The sequence below is a fragment of the Oryza sativa genome, chromosome 5 (genome assembly GCF_034140825.1).
Source record: "Oryza sativa Japonica Group chromosome 5, ASM3414082v1".
Lineage (NCBI taxonomy): Eukaryota > Viridiplantae > Streptophyta > Magnoliopsida > Poales > Poaceae > Oryza > Oryza sativa.
Window position 1 is genome coordinate 20,071,086 of NC_089039.1, and position 19,857 is coordinate 20,090,942.

A 19,857-nucleotide genomic window follows, 5' to 3' on the forward strand; every position below is an offset into this window, starting at 1 on the left:
GATGTAAAACAAAGAGAGAGTCATGAAGCCATCTAAACAATATTTGAATTACCTAGTGGTAGAAGCAAAAGATCCGTTAGCCCCAAAAACAAACACATAGGAGTACTTCATTGGAATGAACCCCCTCCCTCAGCCCCACCCCCCCAAAAAAAAACAGCATTCGCAAGACAGAACAAGTAAAGCAACAGATCACCAAAGAACAATTGGTGAGCTATTTGTTCAGAGAGATAGGGGCGTCCGTTTTTAAGCCAAGATATCTTCAATTTCTTCCTTCATTTTTCATGCACAGCATACACAGAAAGATGACTAATCTCGGCCAACAGTCGAGGATACACAAACACGGTTCAATACACATGTAAAACTTGTCAACCAACTGGATCTGAGACCAAAACAAGAACAGAAACAAATAACATCTTTTACTTTGTTTTATTCGATGGCTTCTTACCTACAGGGTAGGGGAAACTAGGAAGATCCTCCCCTGCAGAAAGAAGGCCAATCATAGGGTCGGGGTGATGGAGAAGGATCCATTGGAAAATTGCTTTCATGTAACCCAGCAATGCCTGGACCACCAAGGTTCCCAGATGGTCTTGTGGATCTGCCACCCATGAACATGGTTGACCATGTGTCGGACAGCCATTCACTCTTCGCTGCAGGGTTTAACAACGTTGTGTCAAGGCTCCAGTCTATTGAGGTGTAGTCACATGGTGAAGGCCCATTAGTTCTCCAATCAGGACGAGATAGAGATGAAGACGACTCGGACGAGCTCCATCCTCGAAACAACCCAAGTGATGAAGCCGCACCAAGGGAAGATGATGTACCTCCAGAGCCCCAGGTACCACCCCAACCATTAGCAGCCAGATCTATAGGATTGGAAACAAAACTTTGTTGATGGTTTGCATGCACAAACTGCTTGGAAGAATTAACACCATCCAAGCTCATATTTCTTAGGCCATGACCTAAACCACCATTCAACATCATATCCACACCTGATGCACCATTTAAGTACCATTCCCTTGGAGGTTCTGACGCAAACATACTATGGCTTGTAGATGGCAGGCTTTGTTTGGCAGCTGCAGATTGGGGACGCTGCATTACAACTACCGACTCTCTCAAGTTTCCATTATGCATTGCATTTTTCACCTCATTGCCCCCTGCCACATGTCGCGTTTCAGACTTTATTTGAGGTGCTGCAACAGGTAAAGGGGATGATGTGATGTAAGAAACCGATGGAACCGAATTAGCATTAAGCCGCCTTTTCTCAGGTTGAACAAATTGTGGTCGGCCCATCTCTGGCTTAACAGATGGTGCCAATGGTTGAAACCCTTTAACTGCATGTTCCTTTGGACCACTACCATTTAACAAAAGCTTGTAGTTTAAGTCCTTCTCATCTCTCCTCATTTGCTGAGCCCCAACTGAAGAAAATCCATTTGTTTGAGGCCTAGTTGGGTTCTGTGCAAGCATTAGCTGCGCTTTGTTAGCCAAGCCACTTGAATCGCCAGATCCTTCAGGCTTAGATGCAGTTGCTGTTGATTCTTGCTTCTGTGTCTTCAAAACCTCTTCAGCCTTTTCTAGATCACCCTCGGAAGAAACAACAGCCCTTTCAATCTCTTGCTTTGTACACTTGAATTTAACCTCCAGGGTCGCAATCTTTGCAAGTTCATCAGTTATATCAATCTTCAAATTAACCCCAGGTTGTTGATCTGCTGCTGTTTGCTGTTTGGCTTCCTCACTTCCATCAAAGCTGCATAGCCAGGCAACAGACTCTTCAAGGCAGCCCTCATTCTGTATAAGGGCCATTGTTGCTTGATCTGATGAGAAACCCATAGCAACAAGCTTCTGCGCAAGTGCCTCTAGCTTTCTCGACATTAGGTATCCCTTGCAGCGCTCATGTAACTCCTGGGCACGCCTCTCCTTCTGCCTTTGATGCTTCTTCTCATTCTTCTGTCTGATCTTCTCACGTTTATCGACATCACATCCTGGAACAGAGTCCACTCGAGGTGCAGTACTCGTTGATTTTTCCTTTGGATCTTCTGACTCACCAGAACAGCTACCATTGTTAGAGGCACAATCAAAGTCTCCTGTACCATGGGAGCTACGAGAATGTTCATCTATCTCGTCTGTATTCCTTAATTTGTCATTGCCCTGGCTAACCAGCAAAGAAGATGATGGCTCCAACAGATGGAATTTTCCAGAGAAGTTGTTATAGGCACTTGCAACTGTGCCATTCCCCATAGGCTTTGCTGCAACCTTAGGTTGCTCTTTTGGTGCCTTGGCAGCTGACCTGTCTTTGGACTTGGATTTGGATGCAGATGGCATTTTCAACCGACGATCACCCTGTTGTATACCTGCAGTCCAATTTTCAAAATAGTTTATAACTACAAAAAAAAACATAGGACTTATTGCAAAGAAAATCATAGCATATGCCCATCTAAGGACTCCTCTATTTTTAAATAGAATAGCATAGGTTGGATGGAACTTCAGGATCACTATGATGTTAACACTAGTTTGATTAAAAACATGACATTTCAATGCTCACCAGATACCTACTGGCAGCAAAAGTGCAATAAATTAACACTTACTTCCTCCGTTTCACAATGTAAGTCATTCTAGCATTTCCCACATTCATATTGATGTTAATGAATCTAGATAGATATATATGACTAGATTCATTAACATCAATATGAATGTGGAAAATGCTAGAATGACTTACATTGTGAAACGGAGGGAGTACCATAGAATATTTGATGGTGGTAAGAACACCTAGTCTAGATTAGAATCCTAATAACTACTGGTTTTTATAAGCCATTCTCACTATGGCATGCTAGTCAGCACAAACTGCAGCTTGTGCTTAGATAAATGTAGCTCAACTAGAAACCGAGAGTTTCTTAGAGCAGTTGGCAAAACCAAGCTATTTGTAGTGATATAATTGTTCTCTCAAGGCTCAAGCACAGAAGAAACATTCAAGTTAGTGCAAAAGTACCCTACATGGCAGCGGTTAACTAAAAATACATTTTCCTATTGGTTAAAGTGTATAACGGTATTCATGAATGCAATTGCAGTTCAGCAAAAACCTCTCCGACATAAACAATAACAACTAGCCTGAATTTCATAATCAAATATAACAGATCCCTCAATTTTGTTCTTGCACAATAACAACTAGCCTGAATTTCATAATCAAATATATCAGATCCCTCAATTTTGTTCCTGCATAGCTGAATTTAGAATAGGCAAAAGGAGAACAATAGCCCATAAAGAACAGACAAAGATTTAGAGCCCTGTTAATTCCTTGGTGTTGATTTTTTTTTGGGGGCATATCTAACACAACATTCCATTTCATTCCCAGTGGCTACAAGTATGAAAACCTCATAGTTTACAAACAATGGTTGGGTACGTCTAAACACCATTGAAGACATCAATTAGAAATAAATAAACAACGAGGATTAAACAAAGAATGTAGCATACAGAAATTTATATATTTAACAGTCCAGAAAAACAGATGGCGTGCTAACTCAAGACCATGTTTACATAAAATACATCAATTCACCACAATCCATATGGCAGCCAATGTAACAGTAATTAAGATGCACGATGAGCTGATAGCAAAAGCATGCTAAGTTGCTCGCCAAACGATGCGATTAGTGCAACCTCCTTTGTTTTACTGAAACTAAATCAACTACATTTTGGCAATATGTCCATCTGAGTATCAATCTCTGTCCATCTATATCTCTAGTATCGTATACTAGCTACATTAAATACTGCTTGTTTGGTCCATGTGTATCGACAAATCTGTTTATTTACTAGAACACAATTACATAATCCAACCGCCTGTTCTTACGATTAGCTCGGAACATATTTTCCTCCATTGCCTTCTTCAGGATTCTCAAATCTGAACCAGAATCTTAAGTACCAAAATAATAAGTTCGATCACACAATTGCACTTAATATAGCATTTAAAATGGATTTTGTGTTTCCTTCACCACCTACAATCTGAAACCAATTATCAGAAAGCAAACAAAACAGAGAAACTTTATCCTGCCATGTAACACCCTAGAACAATAGCCTCCACAGTTTCACCAAAAACATAGCGAAATGGAAAGGTTCCCCTGGAATCCAAAGCACGCCACTCCACCCACCCAAATGAAATTTCACAAAATTTCTAGGCATGCGGCGTGCCCCGAGCCGAAGCCACCCGCGGGACACCCTCCAACTCCGACGCCACAGGGGCCCCCCAGACCGCCGAATCGCGCGATCCCCCTGGCGCCAAAACACCGCGCGCGCGGCCCGAAATTCCGCGGCGGCGGCGGTTCCCACGCCGCAGCCCCATTCCTCCGCCCGCGCGGATCAACTCCCGGGGCCCCAGGCGCGTCGCCCGAATCGGAACCCCGAGATAGAGAGGGATCAGGAAGAGGAGGAGGAGGAGGAGGAGGAGGAGGGGGTAAGAGGACGCTTACCGGGCGCGTCTGCGGCGGACGGAGGCGACGAGAGGCGGTAGGGTTTTGGCGGCCGGCGGCGGCGGCGGCGGCGGCGGACGGCGGAGGCGAGATCGAGAGGCGGATTTGGGCGAGTTAGGGTTTGGTTGACGCGGGGGGGCGGGGCGCGGATGGCTGTAGAAAGAGGGGGGGAGACGAGGGCGAGCGAGGCGAGGGAGACGAGGGACGAGAGGGGGGGATCAACCAACCGATCGGGTGGGGCGCGTCTCGTCTCGTTCGTCTGGTTCGGTCCGGCTCAGCCTGCTCGCGTGTGGTGTGTGGGTGGGAAGAGCCTCCTGCGTCCCGTCCGCGTGGGTGGAAATGGGAAAGAATTTTTGGTTGGGAGTGGGCGGAATGGAAGCTTCTGGTCCAGGCCCAGCGCCAGACCGTAAACTTAGGTAGGCCTGGTTGGGCCAAACCGTGGACTAGGATGTATGGTCTGGTTGTGCAGGAGACCGGCTCTCGCACCCGCACCCCGAATCCATTGAGATACCCAAAGTTCAACAAAGCCAATTTTCGATAAAGTTGTCAAAGATATATATCTATTTAATTGTTTTACTAAACTTTGATAAATACATAAAAAATCATTCCAAAACATGGTAAAATTGTTAAATTGTTAAAATTTGGTAAGGTTTATTTTGACTACAATCTAAGCAACCCTTTAGATATTCCAAGGTAGGGTAAACTCATATCGGCTAAAGTGAAAAAACAAGAGGCAAATGGCAAAGAAATTCAACATGGTGCTATTCTTACTATACCTCCATAATATCCAACAATTTGAGTCTTATGTCGTATAGAACACCATTACATAGAAGAAGGAGCTCACTAAACATCCATGACTTAACATAAGCAAAACAGGTATGCTAAATATCATTCGATAAAATCGGAACGAAATCTTACAGATTTGTGACCTTCGTATCTGCTTCACGGTCCGTGCTCCACGACTTCCTTCTCCAGCTTGAGCGAGTTTCAACAAGTTAGTGTTGGGGGTTGAGATAGGGGTGGAAGGAGGGAGAGATGGTGGTTCCCTAGCCCTAGGTAGATGGGGGATGCGTGGGTGACAAGGCAATGGTGGCATCACAGGAGCCACGGGGACAGAGGATGGCAATGGACGATAATGGTGGCGGGGCCTTCTTGAGTGAGTGGTTAGGTGGCGGTGGCCGGTGAAGACAGTGGAAGCCACTGGAGGTGGGGAAGAATAGCGGCTATCTTGCCTTAGTTGGGAAAGGAGCCAGAAAGAAGATTCCATGGAGACGGAGGAGGATGCGGTGGAGTCAAAACCATTTTTGGCATATCGACAACAACTGTAGTGCTCGCCGGCGTTGGGGGAGGAGGTGCGTGAGTGCGGAAGTGCATCGTGCGAGTGAGATGTGGCGGCGGCTAGGTGGGAAGTGGGAAGGAGTTAGGGTTAATATGTATATTGGAAAGGAGTTTAGATGTGGATCATCGGATCTTGATCCGATGGACCAAAAATAACAACTTAAGTGGATGAAAAAATCATGTGAAAAATAACAGTCCCTAAGCAAAATGCTACCTCCATTCCATGTATGTTCGATAGAGCCTAGTACTCAAGTATAGAAAATGTACAGATGATTTAAGGTTCTAGCTTTTGCATTTTATATTTGTCTTTAGTCTCCAGCTGCACAGTCTTATCATTTCACAGTAATAAGTTCAATTAGGTTGATGGTTGGTAGGCACCAAAGAGTTTGACGGAAACATGATGATTGTAGCGCCGCTTCAAGAGTGAGCAAATGCGGAGAGAGAGAGAGGAAGAAGAAGAAGAAGAAGAAGAAGAAGAAGAAGAAGAAGAAGAAGAAGAAGAAGAAGAAGAAGAAGGTGACGTTGTTGCATGTGTGAGCACAATGTAGGTGATTGGATAAGGTGATGCCGACCAATATGGGAAGAGGGTGGTATGGGGGACTTCCTGCCATAGATAGAGAAGGCAAAAAATTGAAGGCGATAAGAAGATAGAGGGAGGTGGAACCTGAGGAATTGACAAGCATATTGATACAGGTAGCAATGCCAATGACAAGGTCGATGGTGAGTCAGCGACACATAGGGAGTACAAAGTGGCGACGACAAGCCGCCCAAGCAATTTTTGTACTAGTCCCCGGCTTTATAAATAGCAACCCATAAAGCTTGGCCATAAAAAAATGTCTACACCATACAAATTAGAATAATACACCCACTTCTACTTGGAGTTGCCACGAAGCCCTCCCACCTCCCAACGTTTCTCCCATTGTTCATCACCTCCGTGAGCACAAGTGACCTTCCTCCCAAGTGTTGCTACTAAACCTACTTGGCTTTCCACTATTTTGTCGTTGACAAATCACAGCCTCCTCCCTTGTTAGCTAAAATCCAAAGCCCCATGGCTCGTTCCCACCGTTTGGAGCTTGAGGACCCATATCATGGCTTATGTGCACTCAATGCTTGGCCTTCTATCCTCCTCTCTGCAGCTGGTTAGTACATTGGGATTTAAAGTTTTAGCTTAGGCTAGGCTTAGGCTTGGCTCCAAGAAACTTATGGTTTCTCAAGCCCCGCCCAAAATCTTGTATGGCCCATGACCATGTGGAGTTACCTATGTGCCATGATTACAAATCTATAGTAAATATTTACTAGAAGTACATGATGTCCATAGCGCTATTTAGTTGGATTGTGTTCGGCCGTTATCCATTTATATGATAATTGATACATGTTGAGTTGGGATTTCTAGCTTAATCAACGAGCCCTATCTATCTATATCCGGCAATGAGCTGAGCTTGAGTGAACTTGGATGCCTAGGCTCAAGCCCAACATGTTTTCCCTTTGAGCTTCCAAGCAAGTTTGGCTTGAGCTCAATCAAGCTTGAGCTCGGCTGATGAGTAGAATAACATATATTTTAAGGATAATATATTGATAATCATATTAATAGAAGAGGAGAAAAATAATAAGACAAATACACGATGCCAATACATACTACCTATTTGTGTGGATACTTAATGTGTAGTCTCTCTACTAGTTTTTCAGACAAGCAACTAGACTGATTTGGAACTTGAGCTTTGGCTTAGTCTCACGCTCATTTGTAGCTTGAGCCAAGCTCAAATAAAGCCTAGGGCGAGTTGAGCTCGAGCTATTCGTGAGTCTCAAGCTATTTTGATAGCCCTATATATACGAATATTAGCTGGATACCGAGGGAGTTCCCATGTTTAAAAAATGTAGCCAGTTAGGTGGTTTATATTGTCGAGACCATAGATCGTATTTAGAGTTTGTACTTTAAAAAAAACATGCAATTGAAAATATTGTGAACTCTTTAGTTTAAGTTTTAAAAATTCAATAATCCAAAATTTGGAATAGATAAATATGAAGTTGTACTTAACATAGGCTCTCAATTTTGTATTTTAGTCATTTAATTATGAAACCAAAATTAATAATTACTAGATTGTAACTGACGTGCACTAAATTAGGCTGTGTTTGAGGAGAGGAGATAGAGGAGATTGGGAAGATATGCAAAACGAGATGAGCCATTAGCACATGATTAATTGACTATTAAGTATTTTAAACTTCAAAAATGGATTAATATGATTTTTTTAAAGCATCTTTCCTATAGAATTTTTTTGCAAAAAAAACGCACCGTTTAGTAGTTCGGGAAACGTGCGCGCAGAAAACGAAGCAAAACTCACTCACAATCATCTAGATCACCCAGGAAAGAACACAGCCTTAGTGTTGGCAACTAGTAAGAAGAATGTGGTATGGTTCACTTGATTTGACTACAAGATGGTAAAGACACCGAAAAGCAAGTCCTGAACATGAACGCTAACAATAAGAAGATTAAATCAAAGCAAAGCTAAAGCTAAAGCCCAAAAAAGAAAAAGCAAATGATGCCTCCCAGCTCTCACTCGAACTGAAGCAAGGTATCAATCTCCGTGTAACTTGAGCTCATGCTATATGCCGACGACCTTACCTAGCATGTAATGCTCTTACACACACTCGTCTCGATCCCGTCTCGAGTGACCACCATAGCAATGGCGCCGCTAGCACGTCCTTCCCTAGCTGCGTTGCTCGCGCTGTGCGCATTCGCCGCGGTGGAGCGGCCGCCGGCCGGCGTCGGCGCCGCCAACGTGCCGATCACGACGTGCCGGTCCTTCTGCGGCAACATCACGGTGGACTACCCGTTCGCGCTCCGGGCGGGGTGCGGCCACGCCGGGTTCCGCGAACTGCTCTACTGCATCAACGGCGCGCTGATGCTGCACCTCCCGTCGGGCTCCTACCGCGTCCTCGACATCGACTACGCCTACCGCGGCCTCACCCTGCACGACCCGGCCATGTCCGACTGCCGAGCGCTCGACCGCTCCCGGGGCGGCAGGGGCAACGGGTTCGTCGTCGAGCCGTGGCGCGCGCCGTACCTGGCGCCGGACCCGGACAACGTGTTCCTCCTCCTCGGCTGCCGCGCCAGCTCGCCGCTGTTCCAGGGCTTCCCCGACCGCCACCTGCCGTGCCGGAACGTCTCCGGGATGGGCTGCGGCGAGTACTACGGCTGCCCCGCGTGGGACGACTACGGCGGGCGGCGGCCGTCGGGCGCCGCGTACGGCGCCGCCGCGCCGCCCGAGTGCTGCGCGGTGTCGTGGGACGCCATCCGGGCGGTGAACGTGAGCCGCCTCGAGTGCGAAGGGTACAGCAGCGCGTACAGCCTGGCGCCGGTGCGGGCGGCCGGGCCGGCCGGGTGGGCGTACGGCATCCGGGTGTCGTGGGCGCTGCCGGAGGCGAACCGCGGGTTCTGCGGCGCGTGCCGCGCCACGGGCGGGGTGTGCGGCCACGACGGGGACAGCCACGGCGACCTCTGCCTCTGCGGGGACTGGAACTCCACCTCCAACTGCGACTCCTCCGCCGACGCGGCACGGCCAAATGCCGCCTCCGCGGCGCCGCGTGCCATCGTCGCGCTTTGCTTGGGTGTTCTTGCCTCAGGTAAGCATCGTGAAGACATCTTCTTCTCTTTTTTGGGGTGAATCTTATTCCTTCGATCGTTTGCTGACATGCAAGATTGCTGCCTTTTTCTGCAGGATTTTCATTTCTGTAACGGTGGTAAAATATGTGAGTGAATTTTGATCGAGTGATCTACTAGGGCTCTTTAGTGTTGTTTATATGCTGCTTCTCGCGTTGGATCTTAGAAGTTCAATTCATGGAAGGAAAGACACTTTTTTTCCCTCTCCACAATATCAATATAGAAGTGATTATCATGCGGGCATGTATCTCCTATACCAGAATGAAACAACTACTAGATGAACAGGAAATGTTTTGTAAGTGTAATTTTTAAGGCATGTGTCCTTATTTGCTGAATATCTCAAAAGTCACCACTACTTCAACTGCAATTTGTTTAGTCTGTTTTTCTTTTATTTTGTTTATATGTGTGTATACCTATTTTGAATTTGTAATTTTATAGAAGGGCATGTGACACAATAGTTTATATTATCATTTTTCAAAAAAAAAATCAGAAAAAAGGATGCATGGCCTTGAGGGCTAGGGGTTTTTTCGTTCATTGCAACACATTAACACCCTAAAATGTGAAACATGTCATACTTTGTTATGCAATTGTTTGGTTGAGTACTTCAACAAGGCAAGCTACATCTTAGAGCATGAGCAATGGGTATCCCTGGCTCGTACCTTCATCGACGCCGTCCGTCTTCCGTCCGTGAGCCGTGCCCTTGGAGGGAGGCACAACCCCTAGAAGGGGGGGGGGGGAGGGAGCGCCTCTGGCTCCTCAACTCCCTTTTTCTTGAGCCACCGCTTGAGGCTATGCGTTGGGCAGCCCCGGTGCTCTGTCCCCCACCTTCCCCCCTATACTTTTCTAGTTTTCCTTCTTGCCCCTCTCACATCAGCATGGTGAGGCGGAGCCGACGGCGAGCACAGTGTGGTGGAGCCGGAGTAGGCGGCGCAGCCTCGTCAGTGTGGTGAATGGCGATGAGCGATGACCCTCACCAAATCCAGCTGCTGGCAAGCCAGATCTGGGAGAGAGACGACGACGGCTTCGTCGGCGACAGCAACGGTGAAGAGGCCGACCATGCCCCGCGTCCTGCATGCCATCGGCCACCCCACACACCGCTCGCCGTCCGCCACCGCACCCGGCGATGAGCAGCGGGGGAGAGAGGGAGAAAACGGTGACGGGAGAGAGAGGCCGTGCGGAGGGGGAGAGAGAGAGGGGGCATGGGAGAGTGGATCCGGCGCCGACGAGGTGGATGGCGACGAGCGGCGGCTGACTGGGGAGGGAGGTGGCGGCGCCGCCTGCGCAAGAGAGAGACAGGGAGAGAGCGGCGATGAGAGGGGAGGGCGTCGGTGGCGGGAGAAAGCAGCGGCGACAGTGGGGAGGGATAGGAGGGAGGTGGTGAGAGAGGGAGAGGGAGAGGAAGAGACGCGGGCAGAGGGGGTGAGAAAGAGGGAGGCGTCGGTGAGAACGAGGGGTAAGGGCAGAATTTTTTAACCGGGGCTATTTGGGCCAGGACACCCGTTGTGGGCTGGAGTATCTCCACTAAGTTGCTTCAGATTTTGAAGAGCTCATCTAGAGTATTCTCCATTGGGAGATGAGTTCTCTAGAGTGCCCTCAATTAGTGAGGGCACTCTATAGGGGTGGCTTTGGATGTAGATGCCCTTAGTTAGTATGCCGGCCCACCTCTCATGCTCTTACTTTAGCAAAAGTTTACCACCTCATGTGACCAATAAATTATCGTGTACACTTTGTATGCTATGCCATATTTTTGACAAATTGTGGTGTCACAAAGTTAACCGTCAACTAGAGAAGATCTCAACTTACTTCTTTTACTGCGTGTATGGACTAATCGGGTTTCTTTGCAATAGCATCTAGCTACTAAGTTATAGGAGAACACATTAGTTATGATCAACTTTTGTCTATATGATCAAGGACGGATGTTCTAGATCAAATGCTATAGTAAATCGCTACAATGTCATTTAGGCTCCATTTGAATTTGTTGCAAGCTAAATATTATCACCGACAAGTAAAATGGGACATGTCATTAGCACATGATTAATTAAATATTAACTATTACAAAATTAAAAAATGGATTTATTTGATTTTGAGAGAAACTTTTATATAATTATTTTCACAAAACACAGCGTTTAGCAATTTGTGAAACGTGCTAACAAAAGACAAGATAGAAGCCACATGATGCATCATATTCGAACTAGCCCTTGGTTGTTTGCGTCAGGATGAGAATATTGTGTCACAAGACTCAATTTCACTTTGACATAGAGTACCATCCATCATAAATACAGAGGATCCATGTCCTGTATGGATGCACATACATTATCTACCTCCTGGAAACATTTCAAGAATTGTGTAAGAGTCATAAAATTGTTCTAGATTCGAGAAAAGATTTTTTTAGATAATTGATATCTCATTAATAAATGAAATTACATCCAATCTCTATATCTTCAATATATGAAAAAGAGAGAAAAATAAAACATAATGATACCATGTTGTCTTGGAACAACTTACCCTTTTACAATCCAAACTACAACACAATGACTACAACCATTACAACACCTTCAAGAAGGGAAAGATATTTGTTTGCCCTTAACCAACTCAAAGGTTAATGTAGGATATTCATCTAGAGGCGTCTACGGACAACTTCTTCATATAGAAAATTTTCGATGTTGTATTTTTTTGGGGGGGATAGGCAAAAGAATTGTTACAAGGTGTTACAAGGTTTTGAAAGAAGCAAAGTGTTACAAGGTTATAGCCTTGGGAGGCTATACTCAAGAAAAAAAAAGGAAAAGCACACCATGTCACGTGCCCACACCACCACCACAACCACCACACCATGAGGAAACATAGCCACGACAAAGAACCTCTAACACGATGCCTCCAAGAAGGTTACAACATTAGAAACGCTGTCATTTTTGGAGAACCTGTTGTTGATACACCTTTTTGAACCTACTGATATTGTAATTGATATATCTGGTAGCAAGTGTGCTTTTATTGAGACAGATGAAGCGAAGGAACTTTTGAGCCCACTTACCAAACTAGTACAAATAAATGGATTTGCTTCAGCAACATGAGCTTGGTATTGGTGCTACCAATGTTGCTAGGCCTATCCTTGAATCAATCAAAAGCAGCTCACAAAGGTAGACATATCTGATTTTGTTGCTAGAAGGACTCAGGATGGCCTTTGATGTGATGCGCATCTCCTCAAAAGTATTAGAAGGTGATGTATTGAGATACTTGAACATCTCTGACAATGCCTATGGTGAGAAGGGCGTCAGAGCATTTGAAGAGCTCCTGAAATCACAGGACACCCTGGAAGAAGAAGAACTATATATGATGAACAATAGTATATCAGAGGAAGCTGCAAAAACTTTTTATGAACTTATTCCTTCTACCGAGAAGCTTAAGGTTCTCCACTTCCACAATAACATGATGGGGGATGAAGGTGCTATGTTTGTTGCGGAGATGGTAAATGTTCTCCTAATCTAGAGTGTTTTAGGTGCTCGGCGACATGTGTAGGACCTGATGATGGAGTTGCTCTGGCCGAGGCATGGGTGGCTCTTAGAAAAACCCTTTCTAAGTTTTAGATCTTACTCGGTGACCTCAATCTTGAGAATAAGGGCACATTAGCAATTGTCAATACCCGCAAACAATTGACACCTCAGATTGAGGTTCTTGAAATGGCTAGAAATAAGATTAACGCCAAAGAAGCCCAAGCTTTGGCAGAATGCCTAACAACACTTCAATCACTCAAAAAGTTGACATTGGCTGAAAATGGACTGAAGGATGATGGTGCTGTGGTAATTGCAAAAGCATTGGAAGATGGGCACCAGGATCTGAAGGAGCTTGATGTTAGCAAAGAATATGTTGCGGAGGATGGGAGCTCGGTGTTTTGCCCATGCAATCGCTAACAAGTCATGTTTTGTGCAACTAAATATCAACAGGAATTACATCTCTGATGAAGAGATTGATAAGGTGAAGGATATTATGAAGAGTGGTAAGAACTTGGTGGATGTGCTTGGGTTACTAATATAGAATGACCCTGAGAGGGACCTTGATGATGATGGCAAGGAGGAAGAGGATGATGGTGAGTGGGACTCAAAGTTGCAGGTCTTGAAGGTTGAGTAAGACGATTAATCATATTTAGATCAACTAGCTCCTACCTTATTCTCCAATTAGCTTCAAAATGTTTCTCTTGTCAGGTTGACTTTACACTTTGAACAGACGTATTGCGGCTTCATTATTTTGAACACGGAGTCGAGCAACCAAATGGTTTAGCTTGGCGGTTTATCTGAACTTATGTAACTTTCCATTAGAACTTCCATGTATAAGCATCAACTTGGTTGTGAGGTCAAAGGTCAGCTGAAGCTGGACCCTTATTATCATTTGGATACATTTGTTGTGATATATTTTAATGCTCTGTTTTGTTACCATACGTGATATTACTACATATCCTTGGGGCCTGCCACAATCCTTGGGTTAAATCAGATGACCCAGCTGCATGTGATCGTTATTTGTTTTCTCAATCGTGATCTCATTTTTGTGTGTTGAAATCAGAATAATCTACCTTCCATCTTCCAAAATCACCTTTTATTAAATCGAATAGTGCAAGTTCACTGTTCTACCGGTAGTGATGTGAAAGGATTCATAGCTCAATGATTCATGGTAGTTCATTCGCCATGCTCTATGCCATCGAGGGCCCTTTTGAATCAAAAGATTTGTATAAAAATTTCATAGGATTCAAATATTATTTTTTTTCCTATTTAGCCTTTTGATACAAAGGATTAAATCTTTCAAAATCCTATAGCAAGAGCTCCTACATGTTAGAAAATTTTCTTTGAGTCTATTTCTCTTATCTGATTCCTATATTTTTCCCACAATTCAATCAAACAACTATTTCTGTGTTTTGTAATCCTTTATTTTACATTTACATTTATGTTAGATTTCTTAATTTTTCATGTTGATCCATTTTCACATTCCTACGATTCAAAGATTCAAAGGGTTCTAAATCTCATATTATTTTCCCCGAATTCTGATTTTTTTAGACGTTTTTGTCCTTTTTCTTTTGGCTGAATTGTGATTTTTTTTCAGACTTTTCCGTATGATCTATACCACTGATGTTCTTTTTTTCTTTGAGAACAATCACTGATGTTCTTGAGTATACAACTACATGGAACGGAACAAACGGCGAAGAATCGTGCCATATTGGCAATTTGGCATGCTGTTCGGCTTGCTCGCTTTTTTTTACTGCGTGTCTGCGCCGGACACAGCCAAATCGCTCCGCGTCCCGGTCGAACTCCTCACTGACCTACCGCCCGATCCAACGATCGGACGGGCCAGATTAGGCGACACGTCTTTGTCCCCTCCACGCCAACCCTGTCCCCACCCGCGGCTCGCTTTCCCCAACCCGAAGTAGCCAAGCACCACACGCCGACGCGAACCAACCAACCGGAGAGGAAAGGAAAGCTCGGGATCGGAGCAGTAGTAGTACTAGGACGACTCAACGACGACGATGCTTCGCCGCCGCGGCTTCTGCTGCTGCTCCGGCGCACCCGCCGCCGCCGCCGCCGCCTTGCTCCTACTGGCCGTGGCGGCGGCCGCCCCCCGCGCCGCCGGGTTCCACCTCGGGGGCGACGAGAGCGTCCTCGTGCGGGGCATGCTCGCCGCGATCCGCCGCGAGCAGGCCGAGGCGGAGGACGCGGCGCGCTTCGCCGTCGCGGAGTACAACAAGAACCAGGTCCGCTTTCTGCGCCTTCCCCTCGAGTTCAATTCCGTTGGATTTTCTTTTATTTAGTTCTTATAAATCGGAGAACCGCATCAGCTTACGCAGATATAGGTCTACTAGTCTCCTTACAAACAGGTTAAATTAGGTCCATGAACCGGAGTAGATTGCATTATCTCGCGAGAGCGCTTCACTTTATCACTTAGGTCTGGTCAGCGCGGTGCAGATTTAAGACATTAATCTACTGCTGATAATGTTAGAATCACTAGCTAGTCCTGGTTCCGTTGACTTAAGTAGGAACATACGATTTGTGCAATGAAATTGTTGGAATCGTATAGAACCTTGGCAATTTGATGTTTTTGCTTCAAGCTGTAAACAGCTAGCACTGATCAATGATGATCACACAATTATGCGTGTGCCTTATTTGCGACTATAGTATCGTGCCCTGTTGTTCTGAGTTACTTTTCTTTTTTAAGATAAGTTGGGTTTTTTTTGGGTCAAATGTTCCTTTTCTTTTTTAAGATATGGAAGATGAGTAATACTAACATTTACAGCCTCTGCATTTGGTGCATCGAGCCGAAACCGTAGTAAGCGGTTGGACAAACCCCAACCTGCTAGAAAACTGAAACATGCTAGTAGTAAAAAAAATCTAGAAAGCACTAAACTGGGAGGCTAGACCAAAAAAGGAGCATAACCAATAATTAACAAGCCTAAGTGAGCTGTATCATCCAATGAGGCTATTAGATCCTTGGCTTGCCTCCATGGAAACTGAATTTTAAGGGGACAATTGTATCCATGCCCCCACTTTTAACCTCAACTGTTGTTTTACCCTCACTTTTTAGGGTTTGCAATTTTACTCTCACTTTTTGAAAACGAGGAAGCCGGTTGCCCTCAGTTTTGACGCCTGGTTTGACGGTGTTAGTTCTAGGGCGAAAGGACATTTATATCCTTGGTGGTGGTTGTATTTTTTCCTTATATCTTCCTGTTAACTTCTTCCTTGAAAATCTATTGATAGGATTTCGGGCCTGTTTGGTTGGTGCCTTCAGCAACATGCCTAATAAATTTGTGTGCCTGAGAGACATGAGTGCTTGCCCGGTCAGGTAGCCTGAGAATGAACTTGTTCATGGCAAGAAACAAATCTGAGCATAACTGCACCTTCTCTCCAACCAAAATAATTGTACTGTCTAGCCTCCCATGAAAAAGTCATTCGTGAATCAAGAAAAGAAAAAGAAAGGAGAACACGAGGAAAGAGATCCCCAAATCAACGGATTTGCAACAAGAAGAGAAGGAAGGAGAATACAAGGAAATTAAGAAAATCCCCAAATCCAATACAGTTGCAAAAAAAAAAAAACCATCCATTATTTCTCCGATCTGCATGTGCTAAGCAAAAATCGAAGGATGACAAAGATCCAACAGTAATTGCTTCGTGTTGACGGCCAGATCGAGCAAAGCAACAGAGATGACGGCATCATGAGAAAACGGCGGTTTCGATCGATGACGGAAGCGGCGGTGGCGGCTGCTTCACTCGACCGCCACTCGCCGGGCCTGGGAGTGGACACCACGGGAAGCCCCGCGACTGCCGACCCGCCGGAGACTCGCCGCGTCTGGCCACCACGCTCGTCGCCGCACGCACGCCGACGTCTCTAGGTCTCGGGTTGTTCACGGTTCACCACGACCAATGGTTGACTCGGTGGGGAGGAGAGGTGAAAGATCCCTATCCATTCACTCAGGGGTATAATGGTAAATTAATATTTTGTAAATAAATTTTTCATTGCCATTTGTATTTCTTTAACCCAAAAACGTGGGACCCACCTAACTGACGTCAAAACTGGGGGCAAACGGCTGGTTCGCTTTCAAAAAGTGAGGGTAAAATTGCAAACCCTAAAAAATGGGGGTAAAAGTGTAAAACGGTCAGTAGTTGAGGTTGAAAGTGGGGGCATGGATGCAATTGTCCAAATTTTAAGATGCTCTCTGCAGATCTTCTGGAATATTGTGACGTTTCCTCTTGTACGCAGGATGAATTCTTCATCAAGTATTTGTTCTTGATTTCTTCTAATTTTAATCTTGTTTCTCAGGGTGCTGAATTGGAATTTGCACGGATAGTGAAAGCCAAGCGTCAAGTTGTGACTGGTACCTTGCATGACCTGATGTTGGAGGTAGTTGATTCTGGAAAGAAAAGCCTGTATAGTGCAAAGGTATGGGTGAAGCCGTGGCTAGATTTTAAGGCAGTCGTCGAGTTCCGTCACGTTGGGGACTCCCAGTCACAGTCGGCCACTGCTGCTGATGATAACGCTGGGCAAGGTATGTTTCATCTCATTACGTTTCTGGAATAGTTTCGGTAATAATGCTGAGTGTTCTCTACATTACTGAAGAACTTCTTATGCGGACAGGATGACAGTTGTATATTCTTTTAAGTTTTGAGCAACTTCCCCATTAATTACGTATCTAATGTATAATTTTCTAGGAATTAAAGCGAGTGCAGGAAAAAAATATTTAAATGATATGACTTGTCATGTTGGCCTGATAATAACTCCTGAAAAGCTTCCCTAAAAACAAAATTCTGAAAAGCTAGAAACTTGGTATTGTTTGGCAAACCTTCATATCGTGTGTTTTCTGATATATGAATTTCATATCATCCGGTTCAATCTACTGGGGAGAAAGATAACTCGTACCAGTTGTTTTTCCAGATACTGCTGATCCCACTGTGGCATCAAGGAACGACCTGCACAACACTGAGAACAATAAAGTCTCTGTTGTCCTGTCAACCTTTTCTCAGGTATTGTCCTTCATCCATCTCATGCTTTTATGGAACTCATTATTAATGCAATTTCTATCAGTTTGCTGATTGGTAAGCCTGCTTGTCAACTTCTAGCGCATGTTAATGGGTTAATCTTTGGCTTGATTTATAGATAGTAAGAAATAATGGCTTTGCATGATGTCCTGAATCCTGATTCAGGCTAATCCTTAAAAATTTATTCTGATGCAGGCTAATCCTTAAAAATCTTGAGAAAGAACTTCATTTTAAAGCACTTGCATTGTGTAGCTCTGTTTTGTATATTTGGTTTGGTCCTTCGGCATATGTGGTATACCGTACTACGTCCTGTTCAAAGAGAGACTCCCAGGATGCATGCAGTCAGACCACATAATTTCTGAATAAGCATATGATCTAAATATGTAGTTTTGATTATGAGAATGATGAGCATTTTGTGTAAAAGTAGGAACATTTTTCATACTGCATTTGCTTCTTTTGGTTCATTGTGAACAAATCTTGACTTACAGTTTAACTCATATTTACTTTCAGACATACTCGGTGTGAATCTAGCTCCATGGAGAGGATATGGAAGACTTGAGCTTCTGAGAGCTAGCTGTCAGTAATTTGTGAAGTAAAGTAGCTGTTATCCTTTTGTGAAGTTTTCCCCACTGTTATGGAATGATGTCTAGATCGTAATATGCCGTTGAGCAGACATGAGTTTGACATCTGGAGTGTATATTTGTTGCTGCAAACTGCAAAGTGAACACTCCCATGTATATTCCATACCTTTCGTTCCCATGCATGTATATAAGGCATTACTGCTACCGTTGTATGGTATACCCGCTGCATGTGTTTGCATTTCATCGATTCTTCTCCTGGTCTATTGTCGCTGAAAAATGCTTTGTCGTCCTGATTCTGCCAGCAGCACTTTTTCATGCGACCTGGCTACTCTTTACTCAAGATTTGCCTTATTTTTTTTCAGGTAAGAAGACGATGCTAATCGTCTGATTGCCTGATGATACGAAGAACGGTTTAAACAACAGTTTTTTTTAAAAAAAACTTTTCATGTCATAATTTAGATAACGATTATACAACTGCTGAATGTTGTCTATTTACTAGTTTTCAATGGATTTTACAAAATTTGTAATTTAATTCTGTACACTTGACAAAGTGGTATGGACAATTGTCTATAACATTTTATAGTCAGTCAACAAATGCCATCCTTCTCTTTTATTTCCTTCCTCCACAAATCATTGCAAATTCTATAAACATATCGCCTATATATAAACAAATGACATCCTTCTCTTTTATATAACACAACATTGTTCATGCCCAAAATTTAATGACAAGTAACGTTCCTAGAATTTGGCCACAACCTAAACACCCATACTTCGCCATTTTTTTTATCAAGGTTCAAATTTCAAAGTACTAGTCTCTCCATCCTAAAATAATAATATTTTTCACCTATGCCATACTTCTTTTGTCAAAAAAAAAAACTACTTCTAAATTTGATTCTGTACATCACCAAACCCATAAATGAGTTTTTTTTGGATGGAGGGAGTACATACCAATACAAAACAAAAAAAAACTACAATACCCATATTTTATCAGATCCCAATGCAATTGTTTCTCACTTTATTTAATCTCAACATAATTACTATTTTCTGGTTTCATAAACTTCGATACAATTATTACTTAAATTGAATTTACTTTGGGATAAATGGAAAAAGTCAACATTAAATTTATTATAGAAGGGAGTAGTATCAAAATTCAAAACAAGCCTTCAATTCCTTCATCCTCTCTTCATTTCTTCTTTCAAATTCCATTTCTTTCTTTTTGTGGCCCCAACCCTAGGCCGGGCTACGGGCCGACCGTTGTCAATCACGGTCCAGCAAAGCAGCCGAGAACGGCGCACCTAGTAACCCCTCGTCTCCCGAGTCCC

General features: G+C 44.2%; 3 protein-coding genes and 1 pseudogene across 4 annotated transcripts; 3 read left to right on the forward strand and 1 right to left on the reverse strand.

The window, feature by feature from the left end:
* Positions 1-240: 240 nt before the first annotated feature.
* Positions 241-4,583, reverse strand: LOC4338769 (uncharacterized). Its single transcript, XM_015784926.3, has 2 exons — positions 4,452-4,583; positions 241-2,345 (listed from the first exon to the last, which is right to left on the reverse strand). Exon 2 carries the CDS (start codon positions 2,314-2,316, stop codon positions 463-465), a length of 1,854 nt encoding a protein of 617 aa, XP_015640412.1. The 5' UTR covers positions 2,317-2,345; positions 4,452-4,583; the 3' UTR covers positions 241-462.
* Positions 4,584-8,310: 3,727 nt separating this feature from the next.
* Positions 8,311-9,814, forward strand: LOC4338770 (uncharacterized). The gene is made up of 2 exons (XM_015782957.3): positions 8,311-9,410; positions 9,506-9,814. Exons 1-2 carry the CDS (start codon positions 8,420-8,422, stop codon positions 9,520-9,522), a joined length of 1,008 nt encoding a protein of 335 aa, XP_015638443.1. The 5' UTR covers positions 8,311-8,419; the 3' UTR covers positions 9,523-9,814.
* A 583-nt stretch (positions 9,815-10,397) lies between these two features.
* Positions 10,398-13,578, forward strand: LOC107277831 (RAN GTPase-activating protein 2-like; annotated as a pseudogene).
* Positions 13,579-14,867: 1,289 nt separating this feature from the next.
* Positions 14,868-18,782, forward strand: LOC4338771 (cysteine proteinase inhibitor 3-like). Of its 2 annotated transcripts, none has more exons than NM_001402529.1 (4): positions 14,868-15,178; positions 17,239-17,464; positions 17,839-17,939; positions 18,465-18,782. In NM_001402529.1, exons 1-4 carry the CDS (start codon positions 14,954-14,956, stop codon positions 18,477-18,479), a joined length of 567 nt encoding a protein of 188 aa, NP_001389458.1. In that variant the 5' UTR covers positions 14,868-14,953; the 3' UTR covers positions 18,480-18,782. The 2 variants fall into 2 exon arrangements, with proteins under 2 accessions (NP_001389458.1, NP_001389459.1); NM_001402530.1 differs by having other exon boundaries at positions 17,851-17,939.
* Positions 18,783-19,857: the final 1,075 nt, after the last annotated feature.

Bases quoted from the DNA above. Each gene is read 5' to 3' on its own strand.
- LOC4338769 (XM_015784926.3), bottom strand. From the start codon at position 2,316: ATGCCATCTGCATCCAAATCCAAGTCCAAAGACAGGTCAGCTGCCAAG.
- LOC4338770 (XM_015782957.3), top strand. From the start codon at position 8,420: ATGCTCTTACACACACTCGTCTCGATCCCGTCTCGAGTGACCACCATA.
- LOC4338771 (NM_001402529.1), top strand. From the start codon at position 14,954: ATGCTTCGCCGCCGCGGCTTCTGCTGCTGCTCCGGCGCACCCGCCGCC. The intron at 15,179-17,238 runs GTCCGCTTTCTG...CTTGTTTCTCAG, and splicing joins CGGAGTACAACAAGAACCAG to GGTGCTGAATTGGAATTTGC. The intron at 17,465-17,838 runs GTATGTTTCATC...AACTCGTACCAG, and splicing joins TGATGATAACGCTGGGCAAG to TTGTTTTTCCAGATACTGCT.